Source organism: Mastigoproctus giganteus, chromosome 1, assembly GCF_048544385.1.
Source record: "Mastigoproctus giganteus isolate SK-2022 chromosome 1, ASM4854438v1, whole genome shotgun sequence".
In the NCBI taxonomy this organism is placed as follows: domain Eukaryota; kingdom Metazoa; phylum Arthropoda; class Arachnida; order Uropygi; family Thelyphonidae; genus Mastigoproctus; species Mastigoproctus giganteus.
In genome coordinates this window covers 36,463,933-36,487,388 of record NC_143575.1, presented here as the reverse complement: position 1 = coordinate 36,487,388, position 23,456 = coordinate 36,463,933, and the positions used below count along the sequence as shown (strand labels likewise).

The following is a 23,456-nucleotide window of genomic DNA, read 5'->3' as shown; positions in this document are numbered from 1 at the left end:
ACTTGTCTGTAATTAAAAAAATTTTATAATCAGTTTTTCTCTGGCAGTGTGACATATGCCATGGTCAGGAAATCCTCAGTTTGCCCTTTAAAACTGTATCGTGATGTGATATCTTTCCTCTAACTGATGTTCTTCAGAGTATAGTTATTACACATTCTTCCTACCGACTGTAAAGAATTAAATGCCTTGATGAATTGCAACTTATTTTCTTAAAGTTACATAAATTTTAAAAAATACATCAAAGTGAATATGAATACATAAAATTTAAGGCATCTAAGGTTTGTTGTGACTTCAGCAGTAATGCAACCAAAACCAGGAATCTAAATTTTCAGAATTACCAGGCTTACCAAAATCAAATACGGTTCAAAGACTAAAATAATGATAATGTAGTAATTGATTAAAAAATTCAGTTGATATTTCTTTGCATGTAAAAATTGTAAAATATGTTTATGCCATTGTACAATTGTCTAGCCAATACAGCACTAGTGAATCATGTCTAAGCCCCCAAATGAAAACCTAATAACTTATAAACTGGTAGTGGTTGGAGATGGTGGTGTAGGGAAGTCTGCTTTAACCATTCAGTTCTTCCAGAAACTTTTTGTGACTGATTATGATCCTACAATAGAAGATTCATACATTCAGCATACTGAAGTGGATGGTCAGTGGTGCATTCTTGATGGTAAGTTTTCATGTTTAGTGTTATATATAGGATCATAATTAATGAGCGAATTTCATCATATAGTTCAAGAATTAAAAACATGTTGAGTATAAACTTGTAAGTTCGAGGTAGCAAGCAGGATGTTATATACATAGCCTGTGTGTGTTTAAGAAGAAACCAATTTTTCTTATAATTCATTTTAATAATTCAAAATAATATGCAATTATTTTGAATTATAGGAAAATTTGGAATGTATTCTGAATTGGAATGGTAACATCTATTTTATTGTACAAAAGTTGGTACTTGTATGTAAATCACATGCATTTTCCAACTATAAAACAATAACCACTTACTGAAAAGGCCAGATGGAGAAATTCACTTAATTTTCTCCTGGAGTTAAGATTTATTTGCTCATGTTAAGTGAAAACTAGTATGTCAGAGTTAAGGCTAGAGATTTTTCTATGATCAAATTTCCAAACTTTGTATCATGAAGAAAGGGGAAACTAAATCCTGCAGATAGTTTATTAAAATGTGCCTCTGAGGTCATTATGCCCATGGCTGAAGCAATTATAACTGTATCTTAGGCCTGACTGATGTTTATTCAAAAGTCAGGGAAACTGTACTAAAAGAATGAAGTCAGCATATTAATGGAATAGTTTTTGAGGCCAATAAACATAAAGCCTCTTACCCCACAGACTCTTCACTTATTCTGTTAACTAGAGCAGGTTTGGCAAACCTTTTAAAAACTTATTTTTGGTTTGTAGCAATACTGGTTACACTAATATAAAGAAGCAATTTGAATAGAACAAAGCCACAGCTGTTGACTAGTTTTTTATTTATTTATTCATTTTTTTTTTTTATTGAGTGTGAATTATAGTAAGACCTCACTAATTCTAAATGGGGAAGAAAGTTCAAATTATAAAATTTAATATTATGTAAAGGTTTTTAATTTGCAGTTCAATGTATGTAGTTCAAAACAAGCAAATTTATTCAGTTTTTCAATATATATTCATTTAGATGGAATTAGGATGCCAATATTAAAAAAAAATAATAATTTTATGAAAATGTTTATATTTAAAACAAAATGAAATACAAAGGGTTCATATCAAATAGAATACAAATAATGATTTTTAAACAAATTTTAGTTGTGTTAAATGTCAATACCTGTAAATTTAGTCCATAGTCCCACCCAAGTTATGTAGAAATCAGAAATGTTTCCTGAGTAAAGGTCCCATTGTATTGCCATTCATAAAATCTTTCTTCAATCTTTCTATAGCATAGAAATGTTTTTCTATGCTATTTCTAGCGATTTTAACGCAACCTATATTTTTGTGTAATTTAATTTTTTTCTTCTTTACTTTATTCTTCTCCCCCTTCACTTTCCAAATTAACCTGTAAATGTTTCCTCCTGAGATGTCATTGCTGTTTTGTTGTCTTCTAGCCACATTCTTATATTTGGCAAATTAATACCCATTATGCCATTCTTATGCTATCCTTTCTTTATCTTTGATTCCATTTAAATAAGAAGTATGTCATAAACTTACTTTTTGCCGTGCACTTGTTACTGTACTCTACTTTACTTCATTCCAACTTGTATCCAAGTTGTAAATAGTACATTTTGTTATAATAGTAATACTGGCTACTGCCTTCTCGATATAAATGTTCACAGCTGAACAGTGCCGGACCAAAGTATTTTTGTGCCCTGGACAGAAAGATTTTTCGGCATCCCACCTTAACTAAGAATATAAAATTGTTCGAATTTTTTATTGTTACCTATTATTGGTGGTTTTTACATATAGGCACTAGTGTTCATACATTTTATATATATAATTTTTTTTTAATGATTTGTAAAATTTGGCATCCATTAAAGATTGGTGCCCTGGGCAAGGGGCCTTCTAGCCCATACCTTAATCTGGCACTGCAGCTGAATATGACTCATCCATTGGTGTATGAGTGCTGTCATCCTGCAAGGTAAGCAATGGCATTTTATACTGCCATTTCATCAGTGGATGTGCAGGGATTATATCTAACAATAAAGTTATCTTAATGTTTAGATTTGTGTTTAATTTTTCCTATTGAATGTGTTTAATTTTTCCTATTGAATGATTTTACTTCTTTTACAAAGCAATTGTGACACCATTGAGAAAGAAGTTTGCAATCGTTTAAGGAAAATCTACAATCTGCATAAATAAAATACATTAAAAATAAGGCAGTTGGAATTAGTGAGGTTTACTGTATTTGCACTACATTACCAGCTAATCAGATCTAGATATTAAACATGGTAGTGCCATGAGGTGAGTACCTGGGTGAACCAGAAATCATGAAGGAAATTTATATTGCCTTGTATTACTAATTAAAATTGGCATGTATCGATTAATAGTATTATAAGTTTTTGAAAATAAGACATATGTTAAAAAATGCAAAGCATGAAAATTAACCCTTTTGTATTTGTGTTTTTAAAGTTGCAGCAGCAGTCTTTTAATTGTACAGAATTCATTACATGGATTTTTGGGGTAAACAGAATTAATTAATTAAAAATGAGAAATATTGATAAAAAATTATTCTTAATTTTGACACTGTATGGGATGATAATATCAAAAACTCTTTAGAAGTGTCTTATCAAGAGAAAAAAAATACATATATATTTTTGTAACTGCCTTAAGGCAATTTTCACTGGCATCCCAACTGACAGCTTTATGTATGGAAAATTAACCCATAACCAATCATACCATTGTTTTTTGATGATCATATTAGTATTAGCAGAGGCATATGTTACAAGAAAGCAAGCTTATGCAGCATCAGCCAAAAAAAACCCCCTCCCATTTCACTCATCTATTCACTCCAAGTGCTTGTCCAGCACAGCCTTAAATTTATTTAAGCTACTTCCACAACAAGAGATGGAAGTCTGTTCCAGCAGTCAACTACCCACTGGCTAAAGGCAAATTTTGCACATATGTTCTATAACCAGGGTATGTCTGCCAGGGGCAAAGGTTGATGACGTTGTAGAGCGGATATCATCTTTTAAGGGCACAAAAGGTGATATAGTTGTACACGTTGGCACTAATGATATTAAGAGTAGGAGACCGGCGGAATTACTTAGCAAGTACAGGTCACTGTTGAAAAAAAGCCGTGAATTAGGGTTGAATTTGAAAGTGTCTGCAATTCTGCCCAGACACGATAGGAGGGAGTATAAGATGAGAGCCTTGTCGATCAATTCGGCCCTGGAGGGATTGTGCAAGGCTCAAGGGGTAGAATTTTTTCAGCCTGGACTGTACTTGTTAACAGGAGAGATTGCTTCTACAGGGATGGGATACACTTAAATAGAAAGGGTGCAAGAATTTTTGCTGATGCTGTTGAGGCAGTGTTAGGTGGGTCGGAAAACTGCTAGTTGGGAGGGATACAAGGACTAATAGATTAACAGTAGCCACTGGCAGAGGTGGAAGTGATTCTTGCACTGCTTCTATTGAAATGAGCAGAAGCCTGAAAAACAAGATGCAGGATATTTCAGAGACTGCTGGGAGTCATTGCTGTACAAGTAAACACATGGGTTGTGTTAGGGTAGCTCAGAATTGAAACAGGTGCATGTATACCTGCGTGTACACCAATGCTAGGAGTTTGGTAAATAAATTTGATGAATTTGAGGTATTGCTCAAAACATCAAAGGCAGATATTGTTGGGATATCAGAGACGTGGTGTCACACAGATATAAGTAATGCGGAACTGGAATTTGGGGAATACAATGTGTATAGAAAGGATAGACAGGACAGGAGGGGAGGAGGGGTTATGCTATTAATTAAGAAACACATAAAGTCCAAGGAAGTGAAGCCAGTCAACATCGATGGACAGGGCAGTGTAGAGTCAGTTTGGTGTGACATAACCATAGGGAAATCAAAATTAAGAGTAGGAGTGTGCTATAGGCCTAATGACTCTGATGAGTATAATAAGATATTGTACAGGGAAATAGAGTGGGCCAGTAAATCAGAGAGTCTTATAATGGGGGATTTTAATTTCCCAGATATTGACTGGAATTTGTGGGTTGGTCACTCGCACACTAGCAAGGCTTTTGTGGATTTATTGGATGATTGTTTTCTACATCAGCATGTTCGTGAGGCAACAAGAGGGAGCAATACTTTTGATCTGATTATCAGTAGTGATTCTTCATGCATTAAGAATTTGCAGATAAATGAACCACTAGGTGGCAGTGATCACAGTGTGTTGAAGTGGGATTTACTCAAGGAGGTAACTACCATCAGAGGTAAAGGGAAGGGTTTTTGTTTTCGTAAAGGCGACTATGATGGTCTGAGACAGTATTTAAATTCTATACAGTGGGACCAACTGATGATGTTACCAACAGCAAACTCAAAATGGGAAGCATTCAAGGAACTAATCTTGGAGGCTACCTGGCTTTACGTACCAACTAAGAAATATTGTTCAAGATTTAGGCCTAAATGGTTGTCAGATGAACTAATGAGACATGTGGCAGAGAAGAAAAATGCATGGGATACATACAAATTAATGGGTGACATGGAAGCCTATGACAGATATAAGTTGGTCTGTAACCAAGTCACAAAGGAGATTAGGCAGACAAAGGCAGACTACGAAAAATCCTTGGCAAAGGATGCAAAGAAAAACAGAAAAGAGTTCTTTACATATTTAAATTCGAGAAGGAAAGGGATGAATCAGATTGGTCCACTGGATATTGATGGTTCAACAGTTGAGGATCCTGCTCAGGTGGCTAACAATCTAAACGAGTATTTTGCATCTACATTCACGCATGAGGAGTTATTCAGGAAGGAGAATGATGTAGGTAAAGTAAACATTGGCAGTGAGCTGGATGATGTTGTAATAACTGAGAGGAAAGTGGAGGAGAGATTGTTGAGGATAAACATAAAAAAGGCACCTGGGGTGGATGGGATCTATCCAGTTATATTAAAGGAGGCAGCAAAGGAAGTAAGCAAACCCCTAGCCATAATTATGAGAGCTTCTTTGGACTCAGGGGAGGTACCCATAGACTGGAGATGTGCAAATGTAACCCCAATTCACAAAGGAGGATCAAAGGCTGACACAAGTAATTATAGACCTGTTAGTTTAACTTCTGTTCCAGGTAAGTTAATGGAGGCACTGGTTAAGGAAGCACTGCAGGATCATCTAGACAAGAATTCAGTTATAGCTCAGATGCAGCATGGTTTTGTTAAGGGCAGGTCTTGCCTGACCAATTTGATTGGATACTATGATGTAGTCACAAAAGAACTGGATGCAGGGAATAACTTTGATATTATATATTTGGATCTTAGAAAGGCTTTTGATACTGTTGCACATGGAAGACTACTGCACAAATTGGAACAGTGTGGCATTGGAGGCAAATTGCTGCTATGGATAAGGGGATGGTTGAGTGGCAGAAGACAGAGAGTGGTAATCAATGGACACTGCTCAACGTGGACTAATGTTATTAGTGGAGTTCCTCAGGGTTCAGTGTTGGGTCCGTTGTTGTTTTCGGTGTTTATGAATGATATTGATGGGATATCAAGTTTAATGTCCAAGTTTGCAGATGATACAAAGGTTGGCAGGGTTGTTAAGGACACTACTGACACTATGCTGCTGCAACAGGATCTGGAAAGGTTGAACAGATGGGCTGAGAGGTGGCAAATGAAGTTTAACATTGACAAATGTAAAGTACTACATATGGGAAACAGTAACCCCAGAGCAACGTATCAACTCTGCGGTACTACACTGACAGTGGTGGAGAATGAAAAGGACCTGGGAGTAATTGTGCAGGCAGATATGAAGTTCTCTGAACAGTGCAGACGAGCTGCAAGAGTAGCTCATGGTGTCTTGTCAATGATATACAGGAATTTTTCTAGCAGGGATAAGGAGGTGATTATTCCCTTGTATAAGGCAATGGTTAGGCCACATCTTGAGTACTGTATACAGGTCTGGAGGCCTCATTTCAAGAAGGATGTAGAGCTGCTGGAACGGGTACAGAGAAGGGCAACAAGATTAGTGAATGGAACAAAGGGTTGCTCTTACGAAGAAAGGCTTAAGTTTTGCAAATTACAGAGTCTGGAGACTAGGCACCGGCGAGGTGATCTGATAGAGGTGTATAAGGCTTTGAATGGTTTGAGCATGCTCAATGCCAATGGGATTCTTCATCTTGCTCAGAATAATCACCTCAGAGGGCATAAATTCAAATTGAGGAAGGACGGATGTCGGATAGATGTGCGGAAATTTGCCTTTGGCCAGCGGGTGGTTGGTTGGTGGAACCGACTTCCATCACTTGTTGTTGAAGTTGATAGCCTAAACAAATTTAAAGCTCAACTGGACAGGTATTTCGAACGAACGGAGGGGTGAAATGGGAGTGGGGTTTTTTTTTTTTTTTTGGCTGATGCTGTATAAGCTTGCTTTCTTGCACATATGCCTCTACTAATGCTAATGCTAACTGTCTTTCCTCAGCTTGAATCTATGGACCCTCAGGTTTTTAATTTGAGCAAGAGGAAGAATCCCATCAGAATTGAGCTTGCTCAACCCGTTCAAGGCAAGTGTCTAGCCTCCAGACACTGCAATTTGCAGAACTTTTGGAGTGAGAGAACTGAGATTTCCTTCTTATCATGGATGAATTCAAGCAAGCTATCCTGTTTCATTTTTAGCTGATTAATCACAAGCATGGCAAACTCATTTTGTTGATCAATGGTGGATGTAGTATTTCTCAGGCTGTGGTAGAATCTTTTGTCACTGGTTGGCGAGATGTTGTAAAGTTCATTGATGGCAGTTACATGCAACAGCGACATAAACCAGCTGCTGTTCATGCCCCTTTTCATACTCGTAAACCACTGTATCAAACCTGCCGCCTTGCAACTTGTGTACTGTTATTGCACAAGTTGGAATGAAAGGAAAGTGATTTCTTTTGGCAAAGATTGTTATTCTACAGTATACTCTCAGTTCGTCTTGCAAGTGGCACGGCTGCAGATTTGATGTTGTTAGCTTGCATGTATCTTGCTGCCTTCTTGTGAACTAACTTTCCAGTCTTAGGGGAGGTGTAAATTCAAGCCACAATCGTTGTATCTGTTTCTATCTGTTGTATTTGATCTTGGATAATATGGCCACATCGCTGTTAGCGAGCCTGTCAGTAATGTCCACATTGGTAGTGACGAAATATGTCTTTGATGACCAGTGGGAGCTTGTAGGGTAATCTGCCTGTGTCGATAACCGATATTTTATAGTTTATGGCAAATGTGTGCTGCTTGCTCTGTGTTTGTACAACCTACGAAGATATCTTACTCCACTGATTCCACTTTCTCCTCTACGGCACTGAGGATCGCACAGTTGTACTCGTTGATGGAATTATTTTGCAAGTAGAGGCATATACCATTTGGACAGAGGCAATTCGTCTTCTCCTGAGCAAAGAAACATGACTCGATAAGTTCTTATTCTTGCTTATTCTGATCTAATTTAGCTCCATTACCAATTTTAGTTAATGCAAACGTGAATGCGACATTTGACTGGCACATAACTTGATTTAGCTCGTAGTATTTAAGGCTGCACCAGAGAGTGGGACCGGCGATATATTGCTTTATCTGTTTATAGACCGAGGTTGCACAAACTGTAGGAAGCTGATGTAAGTTCCCGATTAGGAACATGTCCTGCCCGTTGAAGCTCTTTTCAACATTTCTAGTTATCTGTTTTAGCCATGCATCCATTTGAAATAACAGCTCAAAACCTATCATACTGACTTCATTGATTGTTAGTGCTCTGATGTACGTAAACAGCAATCTGTATTGTTATGTTACTTCCCCGACAGGAAGATTTCTGGAAGTGAATATCTTGAGGTCAGTATGCACAGTGGTTTCATCTATTTCAACGACCGGCTTACCAGTTGAAGTTTGACGGTGCATTATAACCACAGATGCTAATGCGCCATGAAACTCCTAAGAAAACAAACAAACAAAACCAACTGAAATGCATATAATGTAGGCATTAAATACCTGTCTCTATTGCTGAAGCGGTTGTATATTTCCATCAAGAGGTGAATCACAAACATCTTACTGCAACCAGCTGAGCTGTTCAAGAATATCTGAATTGGTTTGTGATTGGGAGATAAGACTCCAAATTACATGCATGAGTAGAATCTTTTGCTTGTCGTTGGCCATCCTCATTAAGTTACAAAAGTCCTCATTGATGATTAAGTATGTGTTTCTTTGCAATTGCGGTAAGTTTGAGTGTGGCGAGCTTTAGATCTTCATTCATCTTGCTGTCTGGGTGATTGTCTATAAAGGATCTTCTCGCAGTTGCATAACAAGGCTGTGCAGGTCATTGTCTTGACACATTGCCTTACAAATTTCGATTGTTTTGCAAATGTCCATGTCTGATTCATACAATTTACGGCATTCTAGTATGAGTTCTTCATCGTCATCGTAGATCTTCACATATGCCATCTCTGACTGTATCTCTTCCCTCATTGCAAAATGGAATGAGACTTGTATTTGTTGAGATCCTGAGCCATGTCATAGTTTCGATACCATATTATGCCTGTTGTTTCTTGCAGATCCCATTAGTGCTGTGTGTGTAATTTGTGACAAAGCATGACAGAGTAACATGATCCAAGTGGGGTATAACATTTCAACTGCAATATGTTCATAATTACATCCACAACCTTCTTGAAGTATATTGCACGAGTTACAGTCTTCGTTCACTACCACCGCCTTCCACACGAAGTCTGTGTCGCTCGCATCATCCTCACTAATATCATGTCTGTTATTCTGTAACTTGTACAGTAGCTGAAGCAAGTGTAGCCAACTGATTTTGTTGGCACTCAGTCAAGAACACTGTAGGTTTACCGAGCTGTCTAATCATAGTGAATAGATTGTGCTTATGTTGAGCCCAGTAGTAGGTAGAGTTTGGAGTTGTCGTTAGGAAGCCCAAATTGTTTTTGATGCAGCTGTTAATGTATTCTTTGGATTGAACTTTCTCGTGGATCAGTTTAGTATCTTTACCTATGTATTTGAAAACCACCATCAAAGAGTCTCTTGTTCTCAATCTCATTAACTTCATTGCTACATAAAGACGATGATATGACGTAAGACCACATTGGTCAGATCGTTTGTTTGTTTGTTATTTTGGTTTTTAGGAGCATTAGCAGCTAAGGCCATATTGCTCCGGGATATGCAGTGGTCATTCCCTTGACCTTTCCGCATCCTCCGTATTTGGTGGTGACTGGCTTGAACCCCGGTCTAATCAAGAAGCATGTGCTACGCACTGCTGCTCCTTCCCACCTGGCTATGGAGGCGCCGGGCAGATCGTCTGAGCTCGCTTGTTGCCATTGTGAATGGAGTCACGTGTAAATTCTCTCTCAATGTTCTGAATTGTCCAACATAAATGCTTAGAAAGGGCAGTTCCTCTGCATACTCATCAAACAGTAAGCTCTGCGGTATGTTAGTTTCTTCTGGGGCAATTCTAAGATACTTGCTGTTGGATGATGAGACTTTCCTCGATCGGAATGTTGCCTTTAGCCAAATTAATTTCCATGTGACTGTAATCAAAGAATGGCTGATCTATTGTGATTTTACAATCAATAGAGGTTTGTCAACCAAATACTGAAGCCACACTTTAACCACTCATTTTCTTACTAACCCGATCAAATAGCTGGACTTGTGTATTTTCCTGCTTTTTTTTATGCATGTTTATACAATGATTGTTGTCAATCTTCCTTGGGGAGTGATGGACCATAGTGTTGACTGAAACAGGCACATTGATCACTTGCCCAGAATGCTGGGAAATGCAGTGCATATCAATCATTTATCTTTAGCAGCTGATTTCTTTGTGTCATTTTCAAACTATAGATGATTGGAAATAGCATACAGAACAGAAATCATTTTTCATAAATCTCCTTGCAAACTCTCTATGTAAATAGTTCTTATGTAAATAGTAGTCGGTGTAAGGATATACTGACTCTTTAAGTACAGGCAGTTCCTGCTTTACGAGTTCCTGGATTTAAGAGTTATTTATTTTTTTTCATGTATCAACAAAATCGAAAATATGAACTTTAATTGCAATAAATAAATGCTGAACATTCATAAATACAGCTTTTCAAACCATGTGTGTAGCTATGCAATGCAGTATTATTGTGCATGCATTTGTTTGTTCAGGCAGAGATAAGGGAGGAGGTCCAACTCTTAAAGAATTTTGGAGAGAATTCCATATTTTAGATGCAATCAAAATAATAAAACTAGCTTGGGACAAAATTACGGAGAAGAACATGAAAGGTGCTTGGAATAAACTCTGTCATCAGTTTATTGATAATTTTGAAGGATTTCAAGAACCAGCAGAGCTCATACAAAATAAAACAGAAGCGGTCGTTAATATTGCTAAGCAATTGCAGCTTGAGATTTCTACAACTGACAACGCTGATTTGCTTCAAGCACACAATGGAGAGTTTACAAATGAAGACCTTGAAATGGCAAAATGTGAAGAAGCTGAGGAAGAAGATTTAACAGCTGCAACTCCTGTTTCTGCCTTCACTCTCAAGGGGCTTGATGAAGCTTTTCAACACAGAAAAAAGCAATTGAGATTTTCGAGTCACGAGATTCAAGTTTCAAGCACACTAGGAAAGTTGCTACAGATTTAAAAAATGCTTATGCATGTTATTGTGAAAATTATAAAGAAAAGAGGGTGACTGTCTTTGAAACAAACAACTTGAAGCTTTTCTGAAGAAAAAAGGCAACTCCTTGTGCTTCCAACAAGTGATGAACCATCAATGAGGTGTGCATTTAGTTGACGATGATAAAGAATAAACACATTCTTTAACATTTGTATGACATAAATAATTTCTTTATTATTATAATTTGCTTGATTTTAAACGCTGTTTTCATTTCTTTGGATAAATAAATCATTGTTTATCCATAAACTATTGTTTTGTTGATCTTTATTTAACATTACTATGGTCAAATTTCATTGTTGAGAACATAACCCCTATTGTTTTTAACATTACGTCTATGGGAAATAAATTCCCACTTTACAAGTTTTTGCTTTACGAGCGCAGATGAGATATAATTCTTATCCATTCCTGACCTAGGTCCAGCAGACATTACATTCTCTTTTTGAATGTTCTTTTGACATCAGTTTCTGCTGAATCCAGAGCCACACTGGGATGAAGGGTAATGAACTGGTCAATGCTGTAGCCACCACAACCCAAGAATAGCCTGTTGGTTCCCTATACAGACTACAGGCAATTAATACACATAAGATAGCAACAATCTTGGCAAGGGTACGTCACGAACGAACTATCAGATAAAGCCTGTAATTTAGCTCTGGCAGTCTAGTCTACACAGGAACTGCAGAGAGGAAGTTGTTCTTGCTCGCATCCATATAGGACACGGTCATCTTGCCCATTCATTCCTGCTGAGGCCTGATGTCTGTCATATGTGTGAGCAATGTGCGACTCCTTTTTAACTGTAAGACATTTTATCCGAGCGTCCACTTTATAGGCACAAACGTAGTTTATATTATACTGCTTAAGCCATCTGCTGAGCCTTATACGCTCGGTCAGGTTTTATCTGACATTGTCAGTGTATCAGCCGTTTTTAATTTTTTAAAATTAAAAAAAAAAAAAAAACTCCCATTTCACCCATCCATTCACTCCAAATGTTTGTCTAATTCTGCTTTAAATTTATTTAAGCTGTCAACTTCTATGACAGATGGAAGTTTGTTCCAGCAATGAACCACCCACTAGCTAAAGGCAAATTTCCACACATCTATTCTACAACTGTCTTTCCTCAGTTTGAATTTATGTCTCTGCAGGCTATTAATCTGGGCAAGAGGGAGAATCCCATCAGCACTGAGCTTGCTCAGAGCATTCAAGGCCTTATACACCTCAATCAGATCACCTCACAAGTTACTAGTCACTAATCTGCAAAATGTAAGCCTTTTCATAAGAGCAACCCTTTGTTCCATTGAATAATCTTGTTTTCCTTCTCTGTACTTGTTCCAGCAGCTCTACATCCTTCCTAAAATGAGGCCTCCAGACCTGTATACAGTACTCAAGGTGTGGCCTGACCATTGCCTTATACAAGGGGATAATCACCTCCTTATCCCTGCTAGAAAAATTCCTGTATATCATTGACAAGACACTATGAGCTACTCTTGCAGACTGTCTGCACTGCTCAGAAAACTTCATATATGACTGCACAATTACCCCCCAGTTCCTTTTCATTCTTTACCATCCTGAGTGTGGTTCCACAGAGTTGATACGTTATTCTGGGGTTACTGCTACCCATACGCAGTACTTTACATTTGTCAATGTTAAACTTCAGTTGCCCCCTTTCAGCCCATCTGCTCAACTTTTCTAGATCCTGTTGAAGTAGTGCATTGTGATTAACAACCCTGCCAATTTTCGTATCGTGTGCAAACTTAGACATTAAGCCTAATATACCTTCATCAATATCATTAATAAATATAGAAAACAACAATGGGCCCAACACCGAACCCCGGGTGACTCCACTAATAACATTAATCCACGAAGTGCACTGTCTATTGATTACCACTCTGTCTTCTCCCACTCAGCCACCCCTCTATCCATAGCAGCAATTTGCCCTTAATGCCATATTACTTCAATTTATACAGTAGTCTTCCACATGCAACAGTATCAAAAGCCTTCCTAAGATCCAAGTTTACGATATCAAAATTATCTTTTGCATCCAGTTCCTTTTTGAGATTCCATCCACCCCAGGTGCCTTTTTTAGGTTCAATTTCAACAATTTCTCTTCCACTTTGCTATTCTCAGTTATTACAAAATCATTTAGCTCATTGCTAGAGTTTGATAAGCTTCTGGCCTCCACTTCCCTACAGAAATTCCTCATGTGGGAATGTAGATGCAAAATACTCATTCAGTTTGTCATCTACCTCAGCAGTTTCATCTACAATCTAACCTTCGATATCAAGTGGACCAATCTGATTCATACCCTTTCTTCTAGAATTTACTTAAGTAAAGAAATCCTTGCCATATTTCTTTGCATCTTTTGCCAAAGATATTTTATAATCTGCATTTGCTTGCCTAATCTCCTTTGTGACTTGATTACAGGCTAGTTTATATCTACCATAGTCTTCTGTGTCGCCTGATAATTTATATGCATCCCATGCATTTTTCTTCTCTGCCACGAGTTTCATTGTTTCATCTGCCATCCGTTTAGGCCTAAACCTGAACTGTATTTCTTAGTTGGGACAAAAAGCCTAGTAACTTCCAAGATTACTTATTTATTATTATTAGTTATATGGTGACAGGAAGCCCGAGGCCCCATCCAAAAAAAAAAAACAAATTCCCAAGTTACCCTGAGAGAGAGAGAGAGAGAGAGAGAGAGAGTGTGTCAAAAGTAGAAGGGCATCACCAAGAAAGAGAGCTGACCGTGCTAGCCGAGTGGGTAAAGTACCTGCCCGGCAACCCAATGGTCGCGGGTTCGATTCCCGCCTCGGACTTGGATCAAAGTACTGCAAAAACCTTGGGAGGTGCAATATAGCCACAGAAGCCGATGCGCCAACAACTACCAAATCAAAAAAAAAAAAAAAAAAAAATCAAGAAAGAGAAGAATGATGATAGCCAGCTCAGGACCCTGGGTGTGCCAAGCCCATACTCACCAGGTGTGAGCCCCTCTTTGAATGCTTCCCATTTAGAATTTGCTGTTGGTAACATCATCAGTTTATCCCATTGTGTATAATTTAAAAACTGTTTGAGACCACTGTAGTTACTTTTACGAAAGCAAAAACTCTTCCCTTTACTCCTAATGGTTGTTACATCTTTAAGTAAATCCCACATCAGCACAGTTTGATCAATGCCACATAGTGGTTCCTTTATCTGCTGATTCTTAATGCATGAAGAATCACTGCTGATAATCAGATCAAGAATATTACTCTCTCTAGTTGCCTCTCGAACATGCTAATGTAGAAAACAATCATCCGATAAATCCACAAAAGCCTTGCTAGTTTGTGAATGACCAACCCACAAATTGCAATCAATATCTGGGAAATTAAAAACCCAATTATAAGATAATCTTTCTTTATATAGTTGTTCATTATACTCATCAGAGTCATTAGGCCTAAAACACACTTCTTCTCTCAGTTTTGCTTTCCCAGTGCTTCATCATCATCAGCCATTTTCAATCCACTGCAGGATGAAGGCCTCTCCAGCAACTTTCCAGTTCCTTCTGTTTTGAGCACTAGCCATCCATTTACTACCCAAAAACTCATGAATTTCATCTATCCATCTCCGCCTTTGTCTTCCAGGTTTTCTTCTAGCTCCTCTTGGGTACCATTCTGTTATTTTCTTAGTCCATCTGTCATCATTTTAGTGACAAGCTCAAGACCATTTTAGTTTAGTTTTGATAAGAATGTCCTTTATTTGAGTTTGCTGCCTAATCCATGTGTTTCCCTTCTTATCTAACAGTCTGATTCTCAATATAATTCGTTCCATTCTTCGCTGTGTATTTCTCAGCTTCTCTTCCTTTCTTTTGGTGAGTGCCCAAGTTTCATTTCCATAAGTCATGGTGGGGAGTATACATTGATTCATTATTTTACGTTTCAGACAAACTGGGATATTGCTCTTCAGTATGTGACTATATTTCCCGAATGCTATCCATCCAAAATTTATTCTTCTCTTGACTTCTAGCCATTTATCATTATTACAGCTAATAACTTGTCCCAGATAAGTATATGACTCCACCTTTTCAATTACTGCTCCTTCAATCATTATTTCCTTTTCCGTGGCATACTTGTTCATCATTACTTTTGTTTTAGCCATATTCATTTTTAGTTCAAAATCCTTACTAACTGTGTATAACTGATTAAGATTTTCCTCTTAATTCTTTGGGATCGTGGCTTATAACCACAATGTCATCTGAAAATCGTAAATGGTTTAGGTACTCTCCGTTCACATTGACTCCTTTCTGCGACCAGTCTAATCTTCTAAAAGCTTCAAGGGCAGCAGTAAACAGCTTCGGAGATATTGTGTCTCCTTGTCGAACTCCTTTCTTGATTTTAAATTTGCTACTGTCTTTGTCTAGTCTAATAAAGGAGGTAGCACTCTCATATATTTTCTTCAAAATCATAATATATGGGGTATCTATGCCTTGTCTTTCCAGTGCCCGAAACATTGCCTTATGCTGTATGGAGTCAAATGCCTTTTCATAATCCACAAATGCCAGGCATAATGGTGCTTTGTATTCATTTGCTTTCTCCATTAGCTGTGATATTACGTGAAGGTGATCCATAGTTGAGAATCCTGTCCTAAAGCCAGCTTGCTCTTTCGGTTGATTCTTATCAAGTATTCTTTCCAATCTGTTAGAAATGACCCTTGTGAACAACTTGTAGATGTGTAGATAACAAGCTAATTGGTCTATAATTTCCAATTTCTGATTTATCTCCTTTCTTATGCAGCAAAACTATGATTGCATTATTCCACTGCTTAGGCGTCATACCTTTTCTAATGCACTTTGTGAAGAGCATTGCCAGTTTTTGTGTTATGTCTCTTCCTCCCAATTTTAACAACTCTACAGTAATTTCATCTTCCCCCAGGGCTTTCCGATTTTTCATTTTCTTCAAATCATGTTCTACCTCATCAGGAAGAATATCGGGTATGTCGTATGTGTTGCTACTTTGCGATCCATCTTCCCCACTGCTGGTATCATTCCCTCGCTCTTTGTATAATTCTCTATAGTAGTCTTCTGCTATTTGAATTATGCCTTCTCTGCTGTTTATAAGTACACCATCGCTATTCTTCAGTTTCAGTATCACACCAAACTGACTCAACATTGCACTGTCCACCCATGTCAGCTGGAGGCACTTCTTTAGATTTTGTGTTTATTAACTAACAGCATTACCCCTCCTCCCTTTCTATCTCTTCTGTAAACATTGTACTCCCCAAATTCCAATTCTTCATTCCTCATCTCTTTGTGACACCACGTCTCTGATATCCAAACAATATCCACCTTCAATTCCAGTTGCATTTATGCAAGTGGCTACTATGGCTTTTATGTCCATTTCTTGAGTTCCTCACAATTGAGATATAAAGGAGCATTATCTAGAAAGAGAATATCCTTTTCAAGTAAGTTATATTCAAGTGTTTCTTTACAGATAGGTATTTAAATTCATGAAAAATACCATTCCATTTGTACAAATGCAGTGTCCATCCATGATGTTTTTTGTGAGTGGTAGAAAACTGGTAAAGATAGACAATTAATATATTTTTAAAAGTTCCAGTATTAGTGGATTAACCCACAATGAAATGCAACCAGTTTTGACTTCCAGTTGCATTGCTACAAGTGGCTACCATGGTTCTCCCCTTGGATATTTTGTGTCTTGGTGTAGGCTTCACTGTCTTTGCTTTTATTTATTTTTTGAAGGTAAAATCGTATAGATTTTTGAGTTGCAGACTGATCTGTGGATATTCAGGTCCTTGAGGTTGTCACAGACATTCTCTCAGATATACCAGACAAGCTGTGCTTGCTACCTTGGAGTCTAAAATGCTGATTGAACTGATATTCGGGTGGTACTCAAGTCAAGTGGACCCAACTTTGGCGAAGTCCGGATGGTCCGTGACGGCCAAGTCCTCTGCTTGCACCTTCATGATGGCGGGACTGTTAGTAATCCTAGATATAACCCCCATGCGCAAGCACACTGTGGGTGATTACCCAGGTGTGACCCAACATAAGCAGGCGGTCAAGGTGTGGTGCCCACACCACATGGAGGAATGCCACCCCTCTGTGTTACCAGGCAATACTAGGTGGTAGATGACTCTTATCAACTGGTGCAATACCACCACTTTGATTATTGGAGGCTTGAAGTGGTGGAACCCATGTTTAGTCTCCTGAGCTAAGTTCCGGTCAATCCTTCCCCATCCCTTCCATCATGCAATATGATTGATGTCTTTTGAGGTTATGATGAACACCATGGCAAGATCCAAACTTCCTTACATTTCGAGGGTACAGCTCTAAAACAGTGTTCACAAGCCGGCCGCTAGTTACTACACCAAACCGAACCTATTGGTAACTCTCTAGGAAGCCTCCAGTTCAGCTAATATATAATCTTGCTACCTCTACTCTGCCAGATAGTGATTGGAGGGAGTCCAAGTAGTGTGTATGTGGGGGGGGGGCATTGTGAAGGCCATGTTATGTCAAGGATCTGGGTATATTCTTACCATGTGTATGCTATATCCAAAAATTTCATTACATTATTTTCCCTTCATTTTCTTACTATTGAATACACTATGAATTCTCAAACTAATAGAGCAAACTTATCTGCGAAAAGGTCCAAACCTCCAAAACACTTCCTATTCATTACACAAATATATGTGGTCTCACTTCTAATCTCAATGATATCCATTTCCATTTAGTCTGCCAAACCCCATGTACTTTTTCTGACAGAATCTCAGTTATCGGTTGATTCAACCACTGCTCATCTCAGTTGCTCAAATTATTCGCTGTATGATTCCTTTCGCCTCAAAGGTGGTACTTGTGCATATGTCAGTTCTGATATTCCCTGTCAGAGACTAGGTAATATGGAATCTCCTCTTTTCAATCTTCTCTGGCTTAAAATCTCTCTGCCTCATTCTGTTAAATTCATCTGCTGTCTCTACCGTTCTCCCAACTCCACTGATCACTTGGAGCTCTTTGATTCCTCTCTTTTCAACTTGACTTTCTCCAGTCCAACTTTCCTAACAGTGAGGTAATTTTTCTTGGTGATTTTAATGTTCACAACTTCAGCCGTATTCCGTTTTCTTGTCACATCAACCCAGCTGGTCAAGATGCTGAGGCTTTTGCAATTACTAATGATCTCGCACGGATTGTTCATTTACCTACCAGAATACCGAACAATCCTAACCATACAGCCAACACACTTGATCTTTTTATCACAAACAACCCTGCTAAGTATATGGTTGAAGTGAGTTGTCTTTAGGCAGCTCAGATCACAACTTGGTTATTGTCTCTTCTCCAGTGTAGCCTTTATCTCATAGCTATTCCCAACCTAGTGTTGTTTGGCATTACAAGAATGCAAAATGGGATGACCTGTGAGATTTCTTTTCTTCTTTTTCTTGGTCGGAGTACTGTTTCAAAACTTCTGATGTCAACGTTTGCTCAGATCATGTCAGTGAAATTATTCTTGTAGGAATGGAATCCTTTATTCCACACTCCACGTTAAAATCTCGTCCTTTAACTAAATCTTGGATTTCCAATAAATGTGCTAAGACTGTTCAAGAGAAGAATGTTGCATATCATAATTGGCTTTCTTCCAATTCTTCAGTTTCATTTTATGCCTACATCAAAGTCCACAACAATTGTAAAGCAGTTATTAATCAGTCCAAACTAGATTTTGAGCAGGCTACGAGTAGAAAATTTGCTTCTTGACCTAATGGTAACCGAGCATTCTGATCTCTCACCAAACCTACTGGCCACAGCTTTTGCCCATCTCTCTCAAAACGAGATGGTTTTATTGTCACCCCACCCAAGGATAAAGCCAATCTGCTGGCATCCCATTTGGTGGCCAAGCGTCCTGGCGAGGCTGCGCGAAGCCAACATGCCGGAAAACCTCTATAACACTATCAAAAGTTACCTAAGCAACAGAACCATCAAAGTCACCACCCCCTATGGCACACTCTCCAGGCATGTCCATCGGGGCTGCCCTCAAGGTTCGGTCCTTGGCCCACTACTGTGGAATATTGTCTTGGACACCTTTCTTAACATCGATCTCAATGAAGTACAATCTCAGGCATTCGCGGACGACCTCATTCTGACGATACAGGCAAACTCAAGAGCTGCGTTAGAGGTCCTCGCAAATCGGGCCCTGACCACTCTCCAAGAATGGGCAAACCGAAATCAACTCAAAATATCCCCCACAAAAACAAACTCCATCCTACTAAAGGGACGCCTTGATCTTAGGCGGCCTCCACAAATAAAAATTGGGCAGGAAACAATCAAATTCTCCAACCAACTGAAATACCTAGGCGTGTGATATTGGACCAAAATCTGTCATTTCAGGACCATCTGAAATATCTCCGTAAAAAAATAAGACGCCACGCAGCCATGGTTGCCAGGGTCACGTGTAAAGAATGGGGCTTGAAAAAGCGAGTCCTCAAACTGTTCTACAAAGCTATCTTCACTCCGATCGTCACCTACGCATCCGGCGCATGGTTCCAAAAAACTACAACAGCAGTAAACAGACGTATCACGGACCAAATTCACAGATCCATCCTCCTAACCATCACTCGCGCTTGCCGCACAGTGAGCACCCACGCCCTGCAAGTGCTCGCAGGCACTCTCCCGCTGAACTTAAAAATCATACAACGCGGCCTACTATACTACCTAGACAAAGGCACCCCACAGACTTTTCTGGGGTTCACTATTGACCTAACCAGCAACAGAAATGTGGAAAAGAAGAGGATACAAACTCACTTGCAGCAGGCATGGCAGGAAAGGTGGTGCAACTCTCAAAAGGGAGAGATCACAAAGAAATTTCTACCCAGTATTGAACAAAACTACCCAACCTCACCCAACTGGTTCTCCCCAGGTCTACAAGCAACGTACCTCTTAACTGGACACGGAGCGATTAATGCCAAACTGTCTCAACTTCGGATTCAGGTTGATCCAACTTGCACTTGCGGGGGGCTGGAGAGCTGGCAGCACCTAATGTATGACTGCAGGCTCTATGAAGACCTATGTGGTGTTTTACTCACCAGAATCCACTACTTACCACAGGGACAAGAACATCACCTCCTAGACACGAAGGAGGAGTATCAAGCCTTCTCGGATTACGCACAGGCACTGTTCATGAGGAGGAGGACGAGGAGAAACCAAATGGCCGCAGCCCACAACCCACTACCATTATAACCAAAGAACATCTGTTCTTCAGCTCGCCGGGCTCCCTTGCCTGGTGCCTTTCCACCCCCTCCCCTGCGCCGGTGGTGGGACGGTCCCCCCCCGGCACCCCCTACTTTCTCCTGGTGAGGCATGGGCATGCCTCACTGACTTCTGGGGTTGCCTACTCTATCATCCCCATATTTCTGCCTTAACCCCCCCAGCCTTCAGTCTCCCACCCACTCTATCTTTATGCTAGTGAATGTCCCACACACAAAAAATCTAATTATGTCAAAATTCCCGTTCGCCCATTCTTTCGGCCTTTATTATGCAAGCATTATCCCCCTCACTAACGATCATCAAACTGAGGATGATGGATACATGTATCTGTCCGTACATACGTGCATATAAAAGAGCGCGCGCGCATTTTTTTTTTTTTTTTTTTTTTTACGTCCTAGCCTCTGAAATCTCAGGAAATTAGGTGGCAGGACCTGCCAGAGTGAAACTAAAACTACTGGGTTCCTGGTCTGCCTCCACGGGGCAACGTTGGGCCTCAGCAGGGGTCCAGCGGCTAAACGACCAGATGAACAACGGTACACGACATCATACAGATACAAAGCCCACACACTTTTAAACCTCTGGCATTTCCCAATGAACTACACCCACAATGAAAGCAACACGGAGATGGGGGAAACCCCTGGTGCTGTCTGACACTAAATACACCTTACACCTTTTCTTTCGACAGGAAATACTTCCTAGTCATCGCAGTAGACTTCGCCGGGGCGTTCAACATCCTTGGCCGGCTCCGGGAGGTAGCGATCCCAACAAACCTCTACAAGTGTATAAAGGCTTACCTAACTGACCAAAGAATTGAGGTGATAACACCTTTTTGAAAAATGGCCTGATGTGTCTGCAGGGGCTGCCCCCAGGGCTCGGTCATGGGGCCGCTCCTGTGGAACATTGTCATTGATGACTTCCTGGCTCAGGACTTGGGCGAAGTGAACTGCCAGGCCTTTGTTGATGATTTGGTCATGATGGTGGAGGCGGACTCCAGATCGGGCCTGGAGACTCATGCAAACCAGGCAATACAGGTGTTACAGGATTGGACAAAGCCACACATGTTGAAGATCTCACCCATGAAGACGAACTCTGTTCTACAGAAAGGAGTGCTCGGCATCCATAGACCACCGCAAATAAAGATAGCAGGAGCAACCATCAAACTTGTAAAACAAATATGATTTTTAGGAATTACAATTGACAGTAATTTATCCTTCGCCCCTCACATCATCCACCTGAAAGAAAAACTAAGGAATTACGCAGCATTAATAGCAAGAGTCTCATGCAGGGACTGTGGATTAAACAGAAAAACCCTGTTCCTGTACTACAAAGCAATTTTGATCCCAACCATTACCTACGGATCCCCGATATGGTACAAAAAAGCAGGAACAGTAGTAAATAAAAGACAATTCACATAGTATTATGCTCATCATCTCTCGTGCATGCAGAACAGTGAGCACACACGCCCTCAAGGTCTTGACAGGAGTCCTCCCACTGAACCTGGTGGTGATTCACTGTGGGCTGATGTATCACCTGTGTAAGGGAACACCCACTACAATCTATGGACTCGCCCTACAACCAAACAACAATCAGAAAGCAGAAAAGCATAGAATCGTGGCTCACCTGCTACAGCTGTGGCAGGACATATGGACAGCATCAAACAAAGGCAAAGTGACGAAGAGATTCATACCACTGGTTGCCAAGATATATCCATAAGCCCCCCCCCCCTGTGGTTTAACCCTGGACTAAATGCAACCTACTTATTAACGGGTGATGGCCCATTCAAGGCAAAATTGAACATGCTGGGTATAACGGAGGAGCTAAGTTGCACCTGCGGTGAGCCTGAAACATGGCAACATATAATGCACAACTGTGAGTACTATGAGGGACACAGAAGGGTGCTAATAACTAAAATACAATACATGCCAAAAAACCAAGAACACCATCTCTTGGACACAAGACGACTATTCAACTTTCAGCTGGTTTGCACGAGAAGTCTTCGATCGAAGAAGAATGGAAATTTCCATCCACAATGAATAAAAGGAACTTGCATACTCGAAGAAAATCGACCACCCCCTAGACTGCAAAGAGTAAGAGGAAATCAAAATGAGCATGGAAGAAGACAACCCCGACTGAAGTGAGGCCACAAACGGATCAAAGCACCCTACAAAGATCAAAGAAAATAGCAAAGGGACAAAGAACCTGGTTAGACACTGCCACAGGAACTAACCGACGAAGATGAGCGCATGCAAACAAGCCAAGTGACAAAAAACCCGGACTGGACATAAATGCAGGAACTACCTGCGATACGCATATGGCGGTCTGAATAGGACTCCCTAATCCTATTCACCTTTAATTCTCAATCCCCTGGCAGAGGGGAGACAGTTTCCTGTTCCCTCCCTCTCCTGCGACTCCCTGCTTCTATACTCCTGGTAGGACATGGGCCTACCCCACTGCTTTTGGGGACACCTATTCTATTGTCCCCATACTTCTGACTTTTCCCCCAGTCTTCAGTCTCCCTCCCCTACTCTGTCTATACATCAGCGCAAATCTCACACAATGTCAAAAATTAAAACATGTCCAAATTCAAACCGTGCACGCAAAACTCTTTCGGCTTAAACCTTTTTCAGCGATTATTTCCCCCACAGTTTTTTTTTTTTTTTTTCTAGGCCCCAGCCACTGAAATCTCAGGAAACTAGGTGGCAGGGCCTGCAAGAGTAAAATATCAACTACTAGGTACCTGGTCTGCCTCCACAAGGCTAAGTGTGGACAACGTTGGACCGCTAGACTGCCTCCACAAGGCTAAGTGTGGACAACTTAGCCGCTAGACCCCTGTTGGGGTCTAGCGGCTAAATGGCCAGAAGAACAACGATACACAACACTACACTTACAAAATCCATACACTTTCAAATCTC

The 23,456-nt window shown here is 39.8% G+C and overlaps 1 protein-coding gene across 1 annotated transcript in view; it reads left to right on the top strand.

The window, feature by feature from the left end:
• The first annotated feature begins 230 nt into the window (after positions 1-230).
• LOC150090706 (ras-related protein M-Ras-like) overlaps positions 231-23,456 on the top strand; it is an 83,620-nt gene continuing 60,394 nt past the window's right edge. Inside the window, exon 1 of the mRNA XM_090379511.1 lies at positions 231-679. Within this exon, the coding sequence (XP_090235637.1) occupies positions 493-679 (187 nt within the window). The 5' untranslated portion in view covers positions 231-492. The remainder of the gene's footprint in view (positions 680-23,456) is intronic.